This window comes from Carassius carassius, chromosome 41, assembly GCF_963082965.1.
Source record: "Carassius carassius chromosome 41, fCarCar2.1, whole genome shotgun sequence".
NCBI lineage: Eukaryota > Metazoa > Chordata > Actinopteri > Cypriniformes > Cyprinidae > Carassius > Carassius carassius.
This window is the reverse complement of record NC_081795.1, coordinates 14,772,905-14,785,807: the sequence shown is the minus strand read 5'-3', so window position 1 is coordinate 14,785,807 and position 12,903 is coordinate 14,772,905. Positions and strand designations below refer to the sequence as shown.

Below are 12,903 nucleotides of genomic sequence, written 5' to 3'. Positions count from 1 at the left end.
TTAAATGTGTCAAATCTAAAATATGGTTTAATACCATGTAGATTAGAGAAAATATTATCACAGGTTCAGGCACAGGCTTGACATCCTGCTTGAATTCGTTCTAAGAAATGCACATAACTTCATAAGTACCAAACTTTCGTCTGTGGATATTAAATATAAAATATTTTAACTACAGTGTTTTTCTTTCATTTTCCCTGACTGAAGCCATCAAATCTAACACATCAGTGAGGCAAAACTGACGTCTATTAGGGAAAATGTGCTTTGATGCGCTTGTTTGATAACTTGTGGTTAAAGCGCCACTCAGCGGTCAAAGGCTGCAAATGCACTTTATACCGCCGCCGCGGCGGTACGTGTGGCGGTAAAAAGGGCCTTTTGGATGTCTACTTAGTGCATAAAAGTGTATATACCCCCACTTTATTAGTATTTAAATAGTATATGATCATGTTGAACTTTATTCTTGAAACGTTGGCACTGTATTAAGCAATATATAAAAAGTGTTTCTGTTGCTCATGGAAATGTTTCTGAAACGTCTGTGTATGATGAGGGAAGGAGGTGTTTATTTGTCTCAAAATAACTCCGGTCCTCTCCTCTGAGAAGGGTTATGGTATATTTATTACTTGTTTGACCTTAAATCAAGGGATCACCACTCTGGTCAGGAATCCCATGAATTCAAGAGTGTCTTCACAAAGACCACTAATGGAGGGGCAAATAGAACTAGAATGAAAAGTAGAGTTTGGCTAACAGATTCCAATTGTCTTGGTCGGTGCAACCCCTAAAGTGAACACACTCAAAACCTGATAGCTACTGTATTTGATTATTTATATTTTTACTTTTCCAGATGGACAACAAAATAAATTAAATAAACAAATAAAACAACTTTACATAGATTTTTTTCCCCTCTGAAAAAAGATGAATGTGTTTTATAAAAGTAAACATTATCGATTTTAATTTCTTGTTGACTGAAAGACAATCAAGAGAGACAGAAATTTTGAAAATAATATTTCTTGTGGTATATAGAGTAGTTCATCAGTTTCGTTGTACAAGTCAGATAGCTATTTGCTTATTGATTTATATTTTCCTGATGGACAAAACAACAATAACTAACTAACTGTTTTAAGCTTAAGCTTAAAGTTATTACATTTTGATGCATTTTCCCCTCTGGTATAACATGCATTGATAGATCATGCCCAGAAATGTATATTAAGAAAGTACATAAAATCAATTTAGATTTCATTTTTCTTGAAAGACAATCAACAAAAGACAGCTGGTTATATCTGATGCTGACAAATAAAATGTTAAACAGCCAAAGTAACCTGCTAATCATTTTTGTAACCATAAAGAAATAAACGGTCATCAGCACAGGCCAGTGAAGAGATGCTGGCAATCGTGAAAACCCAACACCCACATGAGATGAGCAAGACTGGACAAGACGACACACAGGAAATGACAAAGCACTCCAACAAGAGCTTATATAAATCATGCTCCTTCAGGAACACTGTGATGATAGTGACTCGGTATAAGCTAGATTGAGCTTATTTATTATTTTTGAGGCTTAAAACTAGAAATTCTTTATTTTTTATATACCTCAAGGATAGAGGTCAAAAGCTCTGTTCTAAAACCTAGCGGACGTCTTAAATGTCACTGAAACTCAAACAGGGTTATTATCCTTAACTACAAAGTGTTAATTGAAATTGGTTGGTTGGATTGTGTTTTTACACCATGCCAGCTTCCTTGGCTATTTTCAGAGTGAGTAACAAGTTGAAACAGTACGAAAGAGCAATTGAAAGTTTTATATTAATTTTTTGTAATATCCTAAGAGAACTTAAACCAGCACAATTCTGAACTGTGGCATTTAAGTGGATCTTCATTGAATAGTAAGAAGAACCTGCTTGTGAATGTTCATTGAAAAAGTTCAGATTAAAATGTTTGAGGAAAAACCTTTTAAAAATATTCAAAAGAAATATATAAAATTGCCTTGGCAACTGACTGAAATAAGTTGGTGAACTGAAATTGAAGCCCTAAAATTACTAAATAATAATGCACCAAATTTAAAACTTAAATATATAAACAGGAAAAAAAAACAATCATGAAACATAACAAAAAAATATTAAAAATAAACCAACAGAAAAATTAAAACAGAAAATCATAAAAATAAAAACAAATTCCAAAAATTAATGAAAAGCATAACAGTATGTAAATAACAAAATAACACTGCTCATAAGTTACTATTTCAAATGTTCTTCATCAGCAGCACAATAGGCTGAACACAAATTTCACTTTTGTCTGTGCCGGTAACGTAGTGGCAGTGTTGCCGAAATATCACAGCCAGTGTTGAGTAAAGTAACTTTTAAAAGTAATGCATTACAGTATTGCATTACCGCATAGAAAAGTAACTAAATTAGTTGCTTATTTACTCTTTTTGTGTAAAGTAATGCATTACATTTGCGTTACTTTTAGTCACCAGGACTGGGCTTGGTTATTTATTTATTTTATTTAATAACAAAAAACCCAAAAGTAAAATTCTTGGCAACTGTAAAGGCCCTTTCATACCAAAAATGAAATTAAGCCTTGGGCTGAATAAAGTGCCTCTGCATCTCACTCCCAATTTCTCTCACAGGACAGGAGAGGTGTCAATGAATAAATGAGAAAAAGTAACTTCCATTACTTATTTGAAAAAGTAACTCAGATATTTGATTGTAAATTTAAAAGTAATGCATTACTTCACTAGTTACTTGGAAAAAGTAATCAGATTACGTAACTCGTGTAACTTAATGTAATGTGTTACCCCCAACATTGATCACGGCATTGTGCCTCAGCCGTCCAGAGTTCGAGAACCAGCTTGTGGACCTATCCTGATCTCGCCCCCGTCTCTCTCTCCCACTTCACTTCCTGTCCTATCCAAATAAAGGCTAAAAACGTTAGCATGCTGCTAAGCTAACGATGCAATACTCTAAAATATGTAAAATAATCAGTGTTCAGTTCTAACAATACTTTGAGACTGATTTGAAAAAAATATATATATAAATCACCCTTTCTTTAATCTGCAATCTTAGATTTATCTTTCACTGAGCTCATTACAATATATTCTGGATTTAGATTCTCTGCAAAGAGTAAAAGTGTTTCTGCCTTAGAATCAGGTTAAAACGAGGTATCTAAGGCGGCAGCATAATTCATTTAAAGTGTTTGGAGCCTTAATGCCTGTGGTGTCTCGCAATGCAGCCTCTCTAGGCAGCTCACTAGGTTGTGGAACAGAGCAAATGTAAAGCAATTCTTAGAGCTCATCCATCATCACTTTTCCTGTCAGGAACTGTTGCAATAGTATTTCACCACCATGCAAGTCTTTTCCACATATCAACTACTGCAGATAGCATCACGACTTGAAGAACTTCAGGAAATCGAAACACCAGACGGTCGATTAGCAAACATCTTGAGTATGCAGGCAACATCAGAGACATTTTTGGAAAAACGGTAATATAGAAACAGATCTAAGTGGCCAGTTACTATACCTGACCTTATGATCTCATACCTGATAAATCCTTTTTTGGTGCTCCTGCAGACAAAAAGAATTGAATGCATGAAACAACCAGAGGCAGGTGCACCACGACTCCATCACTGAACTAGCTGCTGCCTGTCTGTACGACCGCGATCAACAAGTTACTCTTCTAGCTCCTGGTCCCACATCTATCAAGTGAGGAGGCCCTGTGCCTGTGCATTTGGGGTTACCTGCTCTCCCTCGGTGAAGACCCGGGTGCCGAAGCTCCACGTGATGGTGGGTGTGGGGTCTCCGGTGGCATCGCATGTTAATGTGACCTGTTCATCCATTTCAGTTGCAGTCTGGCTTTCCAGATATGTGATTTTGGGTTTCACTGAGAGGACACATATTAAAAAGGTTACACAAAAGGAGACGTTTTGCAGAATGATTATTTTAATATGGCATGTAAAGACAAGTTTTGATGCCCAAGTTTCCATATCTCTTGCAAATTAGTTTGCCAATTTTTGGACCAACAGATGTGTGAGTGAGATTTGACAGCAGCTTTCAGTCTATTATATTATAAGACTTGAAAATTTGGTTAACTACTATTATGGTGTTTTCTCATCATTTTTAGAGCTTACCAACATCCATCACTATTCACTTTCAAGAGCAATGTGAACATTTGGATGAAAATCTCCCTTTTTTGTTTTATTTAATTTAAAATGTGTTTAGGATTTGATAGAAATTCTTAAAATTTCCTATGTGAAACCTTTTAAAAACACATTACAAGGAGGAAAGAAAACAGTGAGTCAAGTGGGCTATTTCTTTAAGGCATAAAACAATATATTCATGCAACTACACTTTGTTCTCTGCAGAATAAAACTGAATATTTTTTTTTTGTCATTGCTGAATGTTCAATAAGAACTTCAATGGAGTGCTGTCAAATCTCTAGACTCCTGCGAGACTTCATCTCTCATGAATTCTTACCAAAGACTTTAAGGCTAAGTTCTTGTTCGCTCTCCCCAGCTTTGTTCTTAGCAATGCATGTGTAATCTCCCTCGTCCAGCTTTGTCACATCTTGTATTGTCATCTCAGAGCCGTCTTCATTGAAGTTGTATTTTTTGCCGCTCTCCAGTGGAATGTTGTTCCTGAGAGGAAATAAAGTACTAACATATTGAAACAATACAGCAATGGGGGAGACTTATCTGAACATTTTTTTCTTTTCAAAGAGGCTGTTCTATAAGGCACGCAAAATTCAGTGGAAAAATTGTTGAAGCAAATAACTATGAATCAAAAGTGATGATTATAGCAGGGGTTATTTTTTATTTATATATATATATATATATATATATATATATAGAAAAAAATTAAGAAATAAAAATATAACAATGTGTATAATAGTATATCTAGTTTTATTAGAATTAAATACAATTATTAAAAATGTATTATTATTATTATTATTATTATTATTAATAATAATAATAATAATGTATATTAAATGATTATATTACTTAGTATTAGTAGTAGTAATAATAATAATAGTAACAGTAATTATACGGAATTTATATTAGACTAAAAATATAAAGAAACAATTGAAACTGTATATTTAGTTTAATTTAAAAAATAATAAAATAAAAATAATAAATATTAAATAATTGTACTGAATAATAAAAATAAATTGTTATTACTATAATATTAATTGTACTGAATGTTAGTAATAAAAAATTTATTACAATATCCTTTTAGAAAGTAGTGCGTCAAAATATTATTTTAAATATATTTTTAAGATACACATTTTTCCATGGACCCCTATGTTTAATACTCACCTACTGAAATTTTACTAATAAAAAAAGACAATTGGAATCTGTTAGCCAAACTCTACTTTTCATTCTAGTTCTATTTGCCCCTCCATTAGTGGTCTTTGTGAAGACACTCTTGAATTCATGGGATTCCTGACCAGAGTGGTGATCCCTTGATTTAAGGTCAAACAAGTAATAAATATACCATAACCCTTCTCAGAGGAGAGGACCGGAGTTATTTTGAGACAAATAAACACCTCCTTCCCTCATCCCCCACTTCATGACCGAACAAAAGATCCTTGAGGCGAGGTGTATCATCCCGAAGGATTCGTATCTCACACACACTCCTCCACGATCAGAGAGAGTACGCACTCCCGCTGAGAACATGGTGATGGCTGAGGAGAGACTCTAACTTTAAAAGTACTAATGGTGTGTTTTTCTATTCCATGTCATCCACAAAAGTTCTTCATTTATTCAGAGGCCTTTACATCTTGCTTTGAATTCCTAACCCAAAATACACAAGAGGAGGTGCAGCAAAACCACTGTTGCAGTAGTGCTTTGTTTCTCCTTTTGTGAAAGAAAATGGACTTACCGTGTCCAGGTCACCATCGGCTCAGGAAATCCGTCAGCATCACAGGCCAGCAGGGTTGAGAAACCCATGTCAGCGGTGCCGTTTGTTTCCGCTTGACGGATTCGTATAGTGGGAAGGACTGAGCAGAAAAGAAAATTGCAGCTTTTATATGCAGAGCCATATAAAACATTTCTAAATCTTAACCCTCTTAGCTACATACCATTTTTTTATCTACTTCAAATAGAACACTTAAATATAATTAATATATGTTTTTAAAACAGTTTTTACCTTAAGGCAACAGTGTAACATTATGGGAAAAAAGAGGTTTACAAAATAAGAATTATATATATATATATATATATATATATATATATATATATATATATATATATATGTATATATATATATATATATATATATATATATGTATATATATATATATATATATATATATATATGTATATATATATATATATATATATATATATATATATATATATATATATATATATATATATATATATATATATATATATATATATAATTTTTTTTTTTTTTTTTTTTTTTTTTTTTTCACACATGCATAGCCAAATCAATTTTAATAAAATACAATCTAACATTTAATCAGAAAACATGTTGTATATATACTTGCTGCCTTCAGGGAACAACCATTGCAGAACAAGAAATTAGCACTTTACAGAAATTGAAATATCATGATGTGAACCTCCTTGAAAACTAATATACATAATTAAAAAAAGTCAAAGTATGTAATGTACAACTACTAAATACTTTTGGCACCATTATAGTACAATGTTGCCTCAAGCCTCAACTTGCACATTTTCATAAACTTTCGATAATGTGTATTTTATGAAGTTATTTAAAATACAGCTTTACTCTTTCGTAAATGTACACCCTTGATGAAAAAGACAGTTACACTATTCAAAGGATCACTTTGATCACATTCGCAAAGAGAATTTGGCACTGCATCAAATCTGGCACATGCTGAAAAAAGGAATCAAATTGGCTGCCAATGGATAATATTGTCACATACCTGGACTCATTTTGTGTGTTTTTGCCCCTGTGATCCAGTTTCTGTCTTCCGTGTGTGGTTTGATTAGTTCCCAGGTGTGTCTATTCATTTCTCCATGTGTTCTATTTCCCGGTTAATTTAGTGATTCCATCCACCTGTGTTTCCCCATTATCCCTTGTATAAAAGCCTTGTACTTTCAGTTCTGTTTTGTCGGGTCTACTTGTTACTTGCTACCAGTTACTTGCTACTTACCTGTGTCTTCCTCTGTGATCCATGTTTGGATAATGCCTATGTTAGATATAATAAAGCCTTGTTTTGTTTATCCTTCGGTTCCGTGTTCCTTCCAGCAGCGTAAGCCGTGACAGAAGACCTGACCCAAAAGTTTAAAAACTGCGCGTTTTCCCTCCGTTTTGTTTTCCGTTTTTTCAGTCTTTTTCTTTCCGTAGTGTGTCATGGATCCCCTCTATCACCCCGAATTCCTCCTTCTCCTGCTGAAGCAGGAGGAACTTTCTCTCGAGGACCATACCAGACGGTTTTTACTGCTAGCTAATGCCACCAGCTACCCGGACAGCGCGCTCTGCTGCTTCTATCACGCCAGCCTGAACTCCAAGTGCAGAGCGTTGTAGAACGAAGATGATCCTCGGGAGGACTTCGCCGCGTTTGTAGAGTGGAATCTGGTGAGAAATGGGTCACCTCTCACGGTCTGCCCAATGGAGGATCTCGCCAGGTCCACTCTGGACCCAGAGCCCAGCCTACAATCTCCCCATGGTACGGGACATAAGCCCGAGCCCACCGATGATGGAGAGCCAGAGAGCAACCCGTCAGACCAGGTGCGAGAGCCGGCGACACTGCCCACCACGAGGGAGCAAAATGTGGAGCGCCAAATGGGTCAAAATGAGGGGGTTTTCAATTCACCGATGCCTGATCCTCCGTTAAGCCCAGGACGGTGCTCCTGATCCTCCGTTAAGCCCAGGACGGTGCTCCTGATCCTCCGTTAAGCCCAGGACGGGCTCCTGATCCCCCGTTAAGCCCAGGACGGGCTCCTGATCCCCCGTTAAGCCCAGGACGGGCTCCTGATCCCCCGTTAAGCCCAGGACGGGCTCCTGATCCCCCGTTAAGCCCAGGACGGGCTCCTGATCCCCCGTTAAGCCCAGGACGGGCTCCTGATCCCCCGTTAAGCCCAGGACGGGCTCCTGATCCTCCGTTAAGCCCAGGACGGGCTCCTGATCCTCCGTTAAGCCCAGGACGGGCTCCTAATCCTCCGTTAAGCCCAGGACGGGCTCCTGATCCCCCGGTAAGCCCAGGACGGGCTCCTGATCCCCAGTTAAGCCCAGGACGGGCTCCTGATCCCCAGTTAAGCCCAGGACGGGCTCCTGAACTCCAGTTAAGCCCAGGAAGGGCTCCAGCCCCAGAGCTCACTCCAGTGCCTGCTCCTCCGAAATTCCCACCCTCCCACCCACTCCTGCCTCCTCCTCCGCTGTCGTCTGGCAGCCCCTCTGCTCGCCCTCAGCCTACCATCGTTGTCCACATGCTCTGCCTGGCTCCCTCGTCCCTCCGGCTCCGCCTTGGTCTGGCGTCGTCCATCCTATGCCTCGGGACTCCACTCCTCCGGCTTCGCCTCGTCCCTCCGGCTCCGTCAGGCTCCTTCATCCCCTCGGCTACACCTCAGTCCTCAGTCACTCTGGCCTCACCGCGGCCTTCCGGATCCACATCGCCGCGTCAGTCACCAGAGCCATCAGTTCCGCCTAGGACCTCCGGCTCCTCCCCGTCACCCTGGCTCTTCGGCTCTCCGTCTCCGCCTCGGGCTCCTCCTCCACTTGCTCCGTTGCCGTGGGTCGAGTCCCTGGAGTCGGCGACCATTCCTCCTCCATGGCTCCTTCCACCGTCGGCCCCACCTTGGACCGTTATGGCTGTGGCCTGGGCCCTGCTGGGTGCCTCCTGCTTCAGATCCCTCCTGTCTCCTACCTGGCTCCTCCCTCCGTCGTCTCCTCCCTGGCTCCTTTTCCTCTGTGGTCCCTGTCTGCTGGCCCCCTCCTGGGAGGCTGTCCTCCACCGGAACCTCCTCCCAAGTTCCCACCCACGCCTCCCTTTGTTGTTTCTACGGTGCGAGGACGCACCTACCGGGAGGGGGGAGTACTGTCACATACCTGGACTCATTTTGTGTGTTTTTGCCCCTGTGATCCAGTTTCTGTCTTCCGTGTGTGGTTTGATTAGTTCCCAGGTGTGTCTATTCATTTCTCCATGTGTTCTATTTCCCGGTTAATTTAGTGATTCCATCCACCTGTGTTTCCCCATTATCCCTTGTATAAAAGCCTTGTCCTTTCAGTTCTGTTTTGTCGCGTCTACTTGTTACTTGTTACTTGCCACTTGCTACCAGTTACTTGCTACTTACCTGTGTCTTCCTCTGTGATCCATGTTTGGATAATGCCTATGTTAGATATAATAAAGCCTTGTTTCGTTTATCCTTCGGCTCCGTGTTCCTTCCAGCAGCGTAAGCCGTGACAAATATAACAAATTTTGGTGTAAATATCTGCTGATCCTCTCTGATAAAAAGGAACTCACAAATTTTGTTATGTATTTTGTTACTACAGCCTGCACTGTGGTTGCTCAAGCAGACTAAACAACAACATAAAGAGAACCTGCCAAGGACTCGAATAAGACTCAAACTAGAAAACAAATAAACAGAAAGGCAGACATAAGAGGTTAAATTACCGGGTTTAATGCAGGAAAGAAAACAACATGGCAAATGAGAAAGAAATCAAAAGGAGATGAGAGAAAAACATCTGTGGAACAGCTACTTCAAAAAATATCTGATCCTCAACACAAAACACTGAGCTTTATACACCAACACAGCCGCAGATCAAATACACATTGTATATTTTGTGTATATTGTGATATGTTCTTCTAGCTAAATCAAAAGAGCTTTTCTTAACCAATTAACACTATGCTAAGCTAGTAGGCTAAGCTTTTAGCTTGCAAGCTGAAAAGACAAATAAATAAATGTATAATTTGACCAATTAAGCTTTGGTAATCCAATTTAATGGGATTACTGGGCTATTTAAATTATGAGAATAAAAATCTAAAGAATGAAACAATGTAAAGCATTTGTATAATTTGTCAATTGAGGCAAGTTGTCTCAGCTCAATGGAATGGCTCTGGAGTCAAAGTGGGATCGGAAATGTCCAAATCCAGAGCATTACAGGTACAAAAAGATGAATAAGAGCTCACCGTTAACAACCACTTTAATGCTCCGAAAATCAACCTCTCCACGGGCTTTAATGCGGCCCTCACAAGTGTAGACACCCTCGTCGGTCTTCCTGATCCCTCGGATTTGGAGATGGTTGTTATTCAAAATCCTGAAACGGACTGTGGAACAGAACAAGGGTGGAACAGATGTCTGCGAAATTGCGTATTAAAATCGCATGCAAATGTATCGATTTAACACTTTTTTTCAGCTGTTATCACAGGGATAAATAAAGTGCCACATTTCTGAGAAAGCAGCATTAGGCTGCACTAATGATCTCACCAATTTATTAATGCAAACAGTGAGAGTTACAGCAAAGCAAATCACACTTCTTATGTAACGCATCATTTTTCACATGTAAAGTGTGGAACTTACCATCTTTTTCGAACTGGATTTTTGCACCCTTGTATTTCCAGAGGATGTTGGGTGGAGGTGAGCTTATGACGTCACACACTATAATGGCATTGTCCTCTTCAGTGAACTCTTGAGGTGATGGGACATTTGTGAAAGTAATTTTTTCTGGAGGAAAAAACAGCAGTCCAGCAACCACTTCAATGTATCATGCAATGATTCATTTTGTATTGTTGTAGTGTACAGCAAGGAACCAAGTCATCATCCAAAATAAAGTCTCCTCAAAAGCGCCTTCAAAAAATATATACTGTATACTGCATTTTTGGAAATATAAGTTGTATTTGTCATCTGAAATGGGCTGTGACTTGTATTTTAAAGTAACATAACTATATAGTGCATTTAACATCAATCACAGAAACATTTGGTTTTGTGCTAAATTAGTTCAAGTTTACTTTGTATGGTGCATTTCCATTTCACTTTAAATAAATTCATTTAAGCTTGGCGTTTAAAAAACATTTTTATAATGAATGCCACAATAGTTTGTGTTTGCTTTATACTTCCATTTTTCATTCCTGAATACTATTAAATAAAGGATTTGTTGTTGAGTGAGGGGAACTTTTTTTAATTCCATTTTAATTTACTGCCATTTTACATTACGTTTACATTACATTTAGTTTACTGATGCAACATTTGATTTTTTTTTTCTGTCACAACAATTAAATTTTGACCCGGTGCAACTTTTATTTTCTTGAAAATACAATGATCAGAAGCATTATTTAAAATTTAAACTGTTGATGGCACTAAAGAAATTGAGATGGAGACCCCACAATTGGCACAAGGAATGTTCAGACCCTTTCCAACTAGTGTGCCAAACTTCAGATGTTTTTCCCACACAATACATAGAAAACGTGAATTTAAATTTGACAACACAACTTTAATTTTGGCATTCTACTGCATATATTCTTCCAGCACAGATGAATCAGACATGTCATATCTTACGGTATATCTTCAGATTGACGGTGGCTTCGGCTTCCCTATCTCCACTGCTGGCCACACATTTGTATGTGCCGGCGTTGTCAACCTTTGCGTTATAGATGGTGAGAGTGGAGGATGTCTCATCATTGCGAATCACGCTTACATCCAGTCTGCCTGGCTCAATTTTTTCCCCGGTTGGAGCAAACCAGTCGATTTCCTTGGCCCCACCGATAACTACAACCCAAACCAAATGAACACATCAACATTAATGAGGTGATCTCATGAATTAAATGTGTCATCATATAAATCAATCTGTTAAATGTTAAGCTTGTGTAACCATCCACAAAGCAGAGATAAATCAATCAAAAGCAAATCAGGCCTGGCACGATTGAATTGTTTGCTTGAATTAAATGGGATTAGGTGTCACTGGCACAACAGCTGTCAGAAGGCACAACCTTAAAACGTCAACCGATTCTCAGGTTACCAGTCTATTACCCAAATCAGTGGACCATAGGACACAGCACTGCTGAAGCCTCTAGTGCTGAGACCAATTATCAGAGCCGCTGTTCCATGCCTTCGTGTCTTCAAATGAAGCCCAGATGAGTGGAACCAGGAAAAACGTTTTTCAAAGTGAGATATAGGCACACAAACGTATTACTCTTGTAAACCTTATTCACATGGATCTCGTTTACTGAGTCCTATGTGATATTTGCTGACATAGAACACCATCAGCATCATTAAAGTTGAATTCACACTAGTGTACTATTTCAGCAAATTAATCATCTAGATTACTGATTTTTTTAGGTCACAAAAACGTGAAAAACCAGACCATTTACTAAACTATAAAAGACAAATATTTATTGCAATATATAAAGCCCCTATTTCTACTGTATGAGAAATGTAAATGTAATTTGAAAACAATATATTTGCAAAATTAAATCATGATTTATACTGTCGTTCATTATGTTATAGCCAAAAGAAATAAAAATGGGAAAAACATTTTAGTACTAAGTTTTCACTTCTCACAATAAATGCTGTTCCAAAGCAGTTTTGCAAAGAAAATTGTCTTAAAAACCCCAGTGAAGAAGATAAAGGCAGCAGAGGCCAAGAATGATGCATACATTCAAAAATAGTTTGTATTTGTGCTCACTCTCTGTAATATATACTGTATAATAATTGTTCTTTTTTTAAGAAATAAATACTTTTATTCAGCAAGGACGTATTCAATTCAGAACATTTATAAGGTAACAAAGGTTTTAATGTTTTATTGTATCAAATTCTTACTATTAAAATCATCACTGCAAATATCTAAACAGAATAAAATAACCACAGTAAAATCTCAAGGTCAGAATGAAACCGTAAACCGTTGAAATTTTTTACAAACCCCAAACAACCCTTTCCCTAGAGCCCAGTTTGAAAACCCCTAAACTCTGCTATAAACTATATATCCTTTCCCGAAGG

The 12,903-nt window shown here is 38.1% G+C and overlaps 1 protein-coding gene across 8 annotated transcripts in view; it reads right to left on the bottom strand.

The window, feature by feature from the left end:
• Nucleotides 1–12,903, bottom strand: part of LOC132122824 (neural cell adhesion molecule 1-like) — a 105,754-nt gene that overhangs the window by 54,049 nt on the left and 38,802 nt on the right. For 4 of the 8 annotated variants that reach the window (XM_059533266.1, XM_059533272.1, XM_059533267.1 and 1 more), the window contains exons 3-9: nucleotides 11,467–11,676; nucleotides 10,492–10,635; nucleotides 10,101–10,238; nucleotides 5,864–5,981; nucleotides 4,460–4,620; nucleotides 3,724–3,866; nucleotides 3,527–3,550 (exon numbers count right to left, since the gene is read on the bottom strand). In XM_059533266.1, the coding sequence (XP_059389249.1) occupies nucleotides 3,527–3,550; nucleotides 3,724–3,866; nucleotides 4,460–4,620; nucleotides 5,864–5,981; nucleotides 10,101–10,238; nucleotides 10,492–10,635; nucleotides 11,467–11,676 (938 nt within the window). The remainder of the gene's footprint in view (nucleotides 1–3,526; nucleotides 3,551–3,723; nucleotides 3,867–4,459; nucleotides 4,621–5,863; nucleotides 5,982–10,100; nucleotides 10,239–10,491; nucleotides 10,636–11,466; nucleotides 11,677–12,903) is intronic. The other 4 variants (XM_059533268.1, XM_059533269.1, XM_059533270.1 and 1 more) reach the window with 1 other exon arrangement.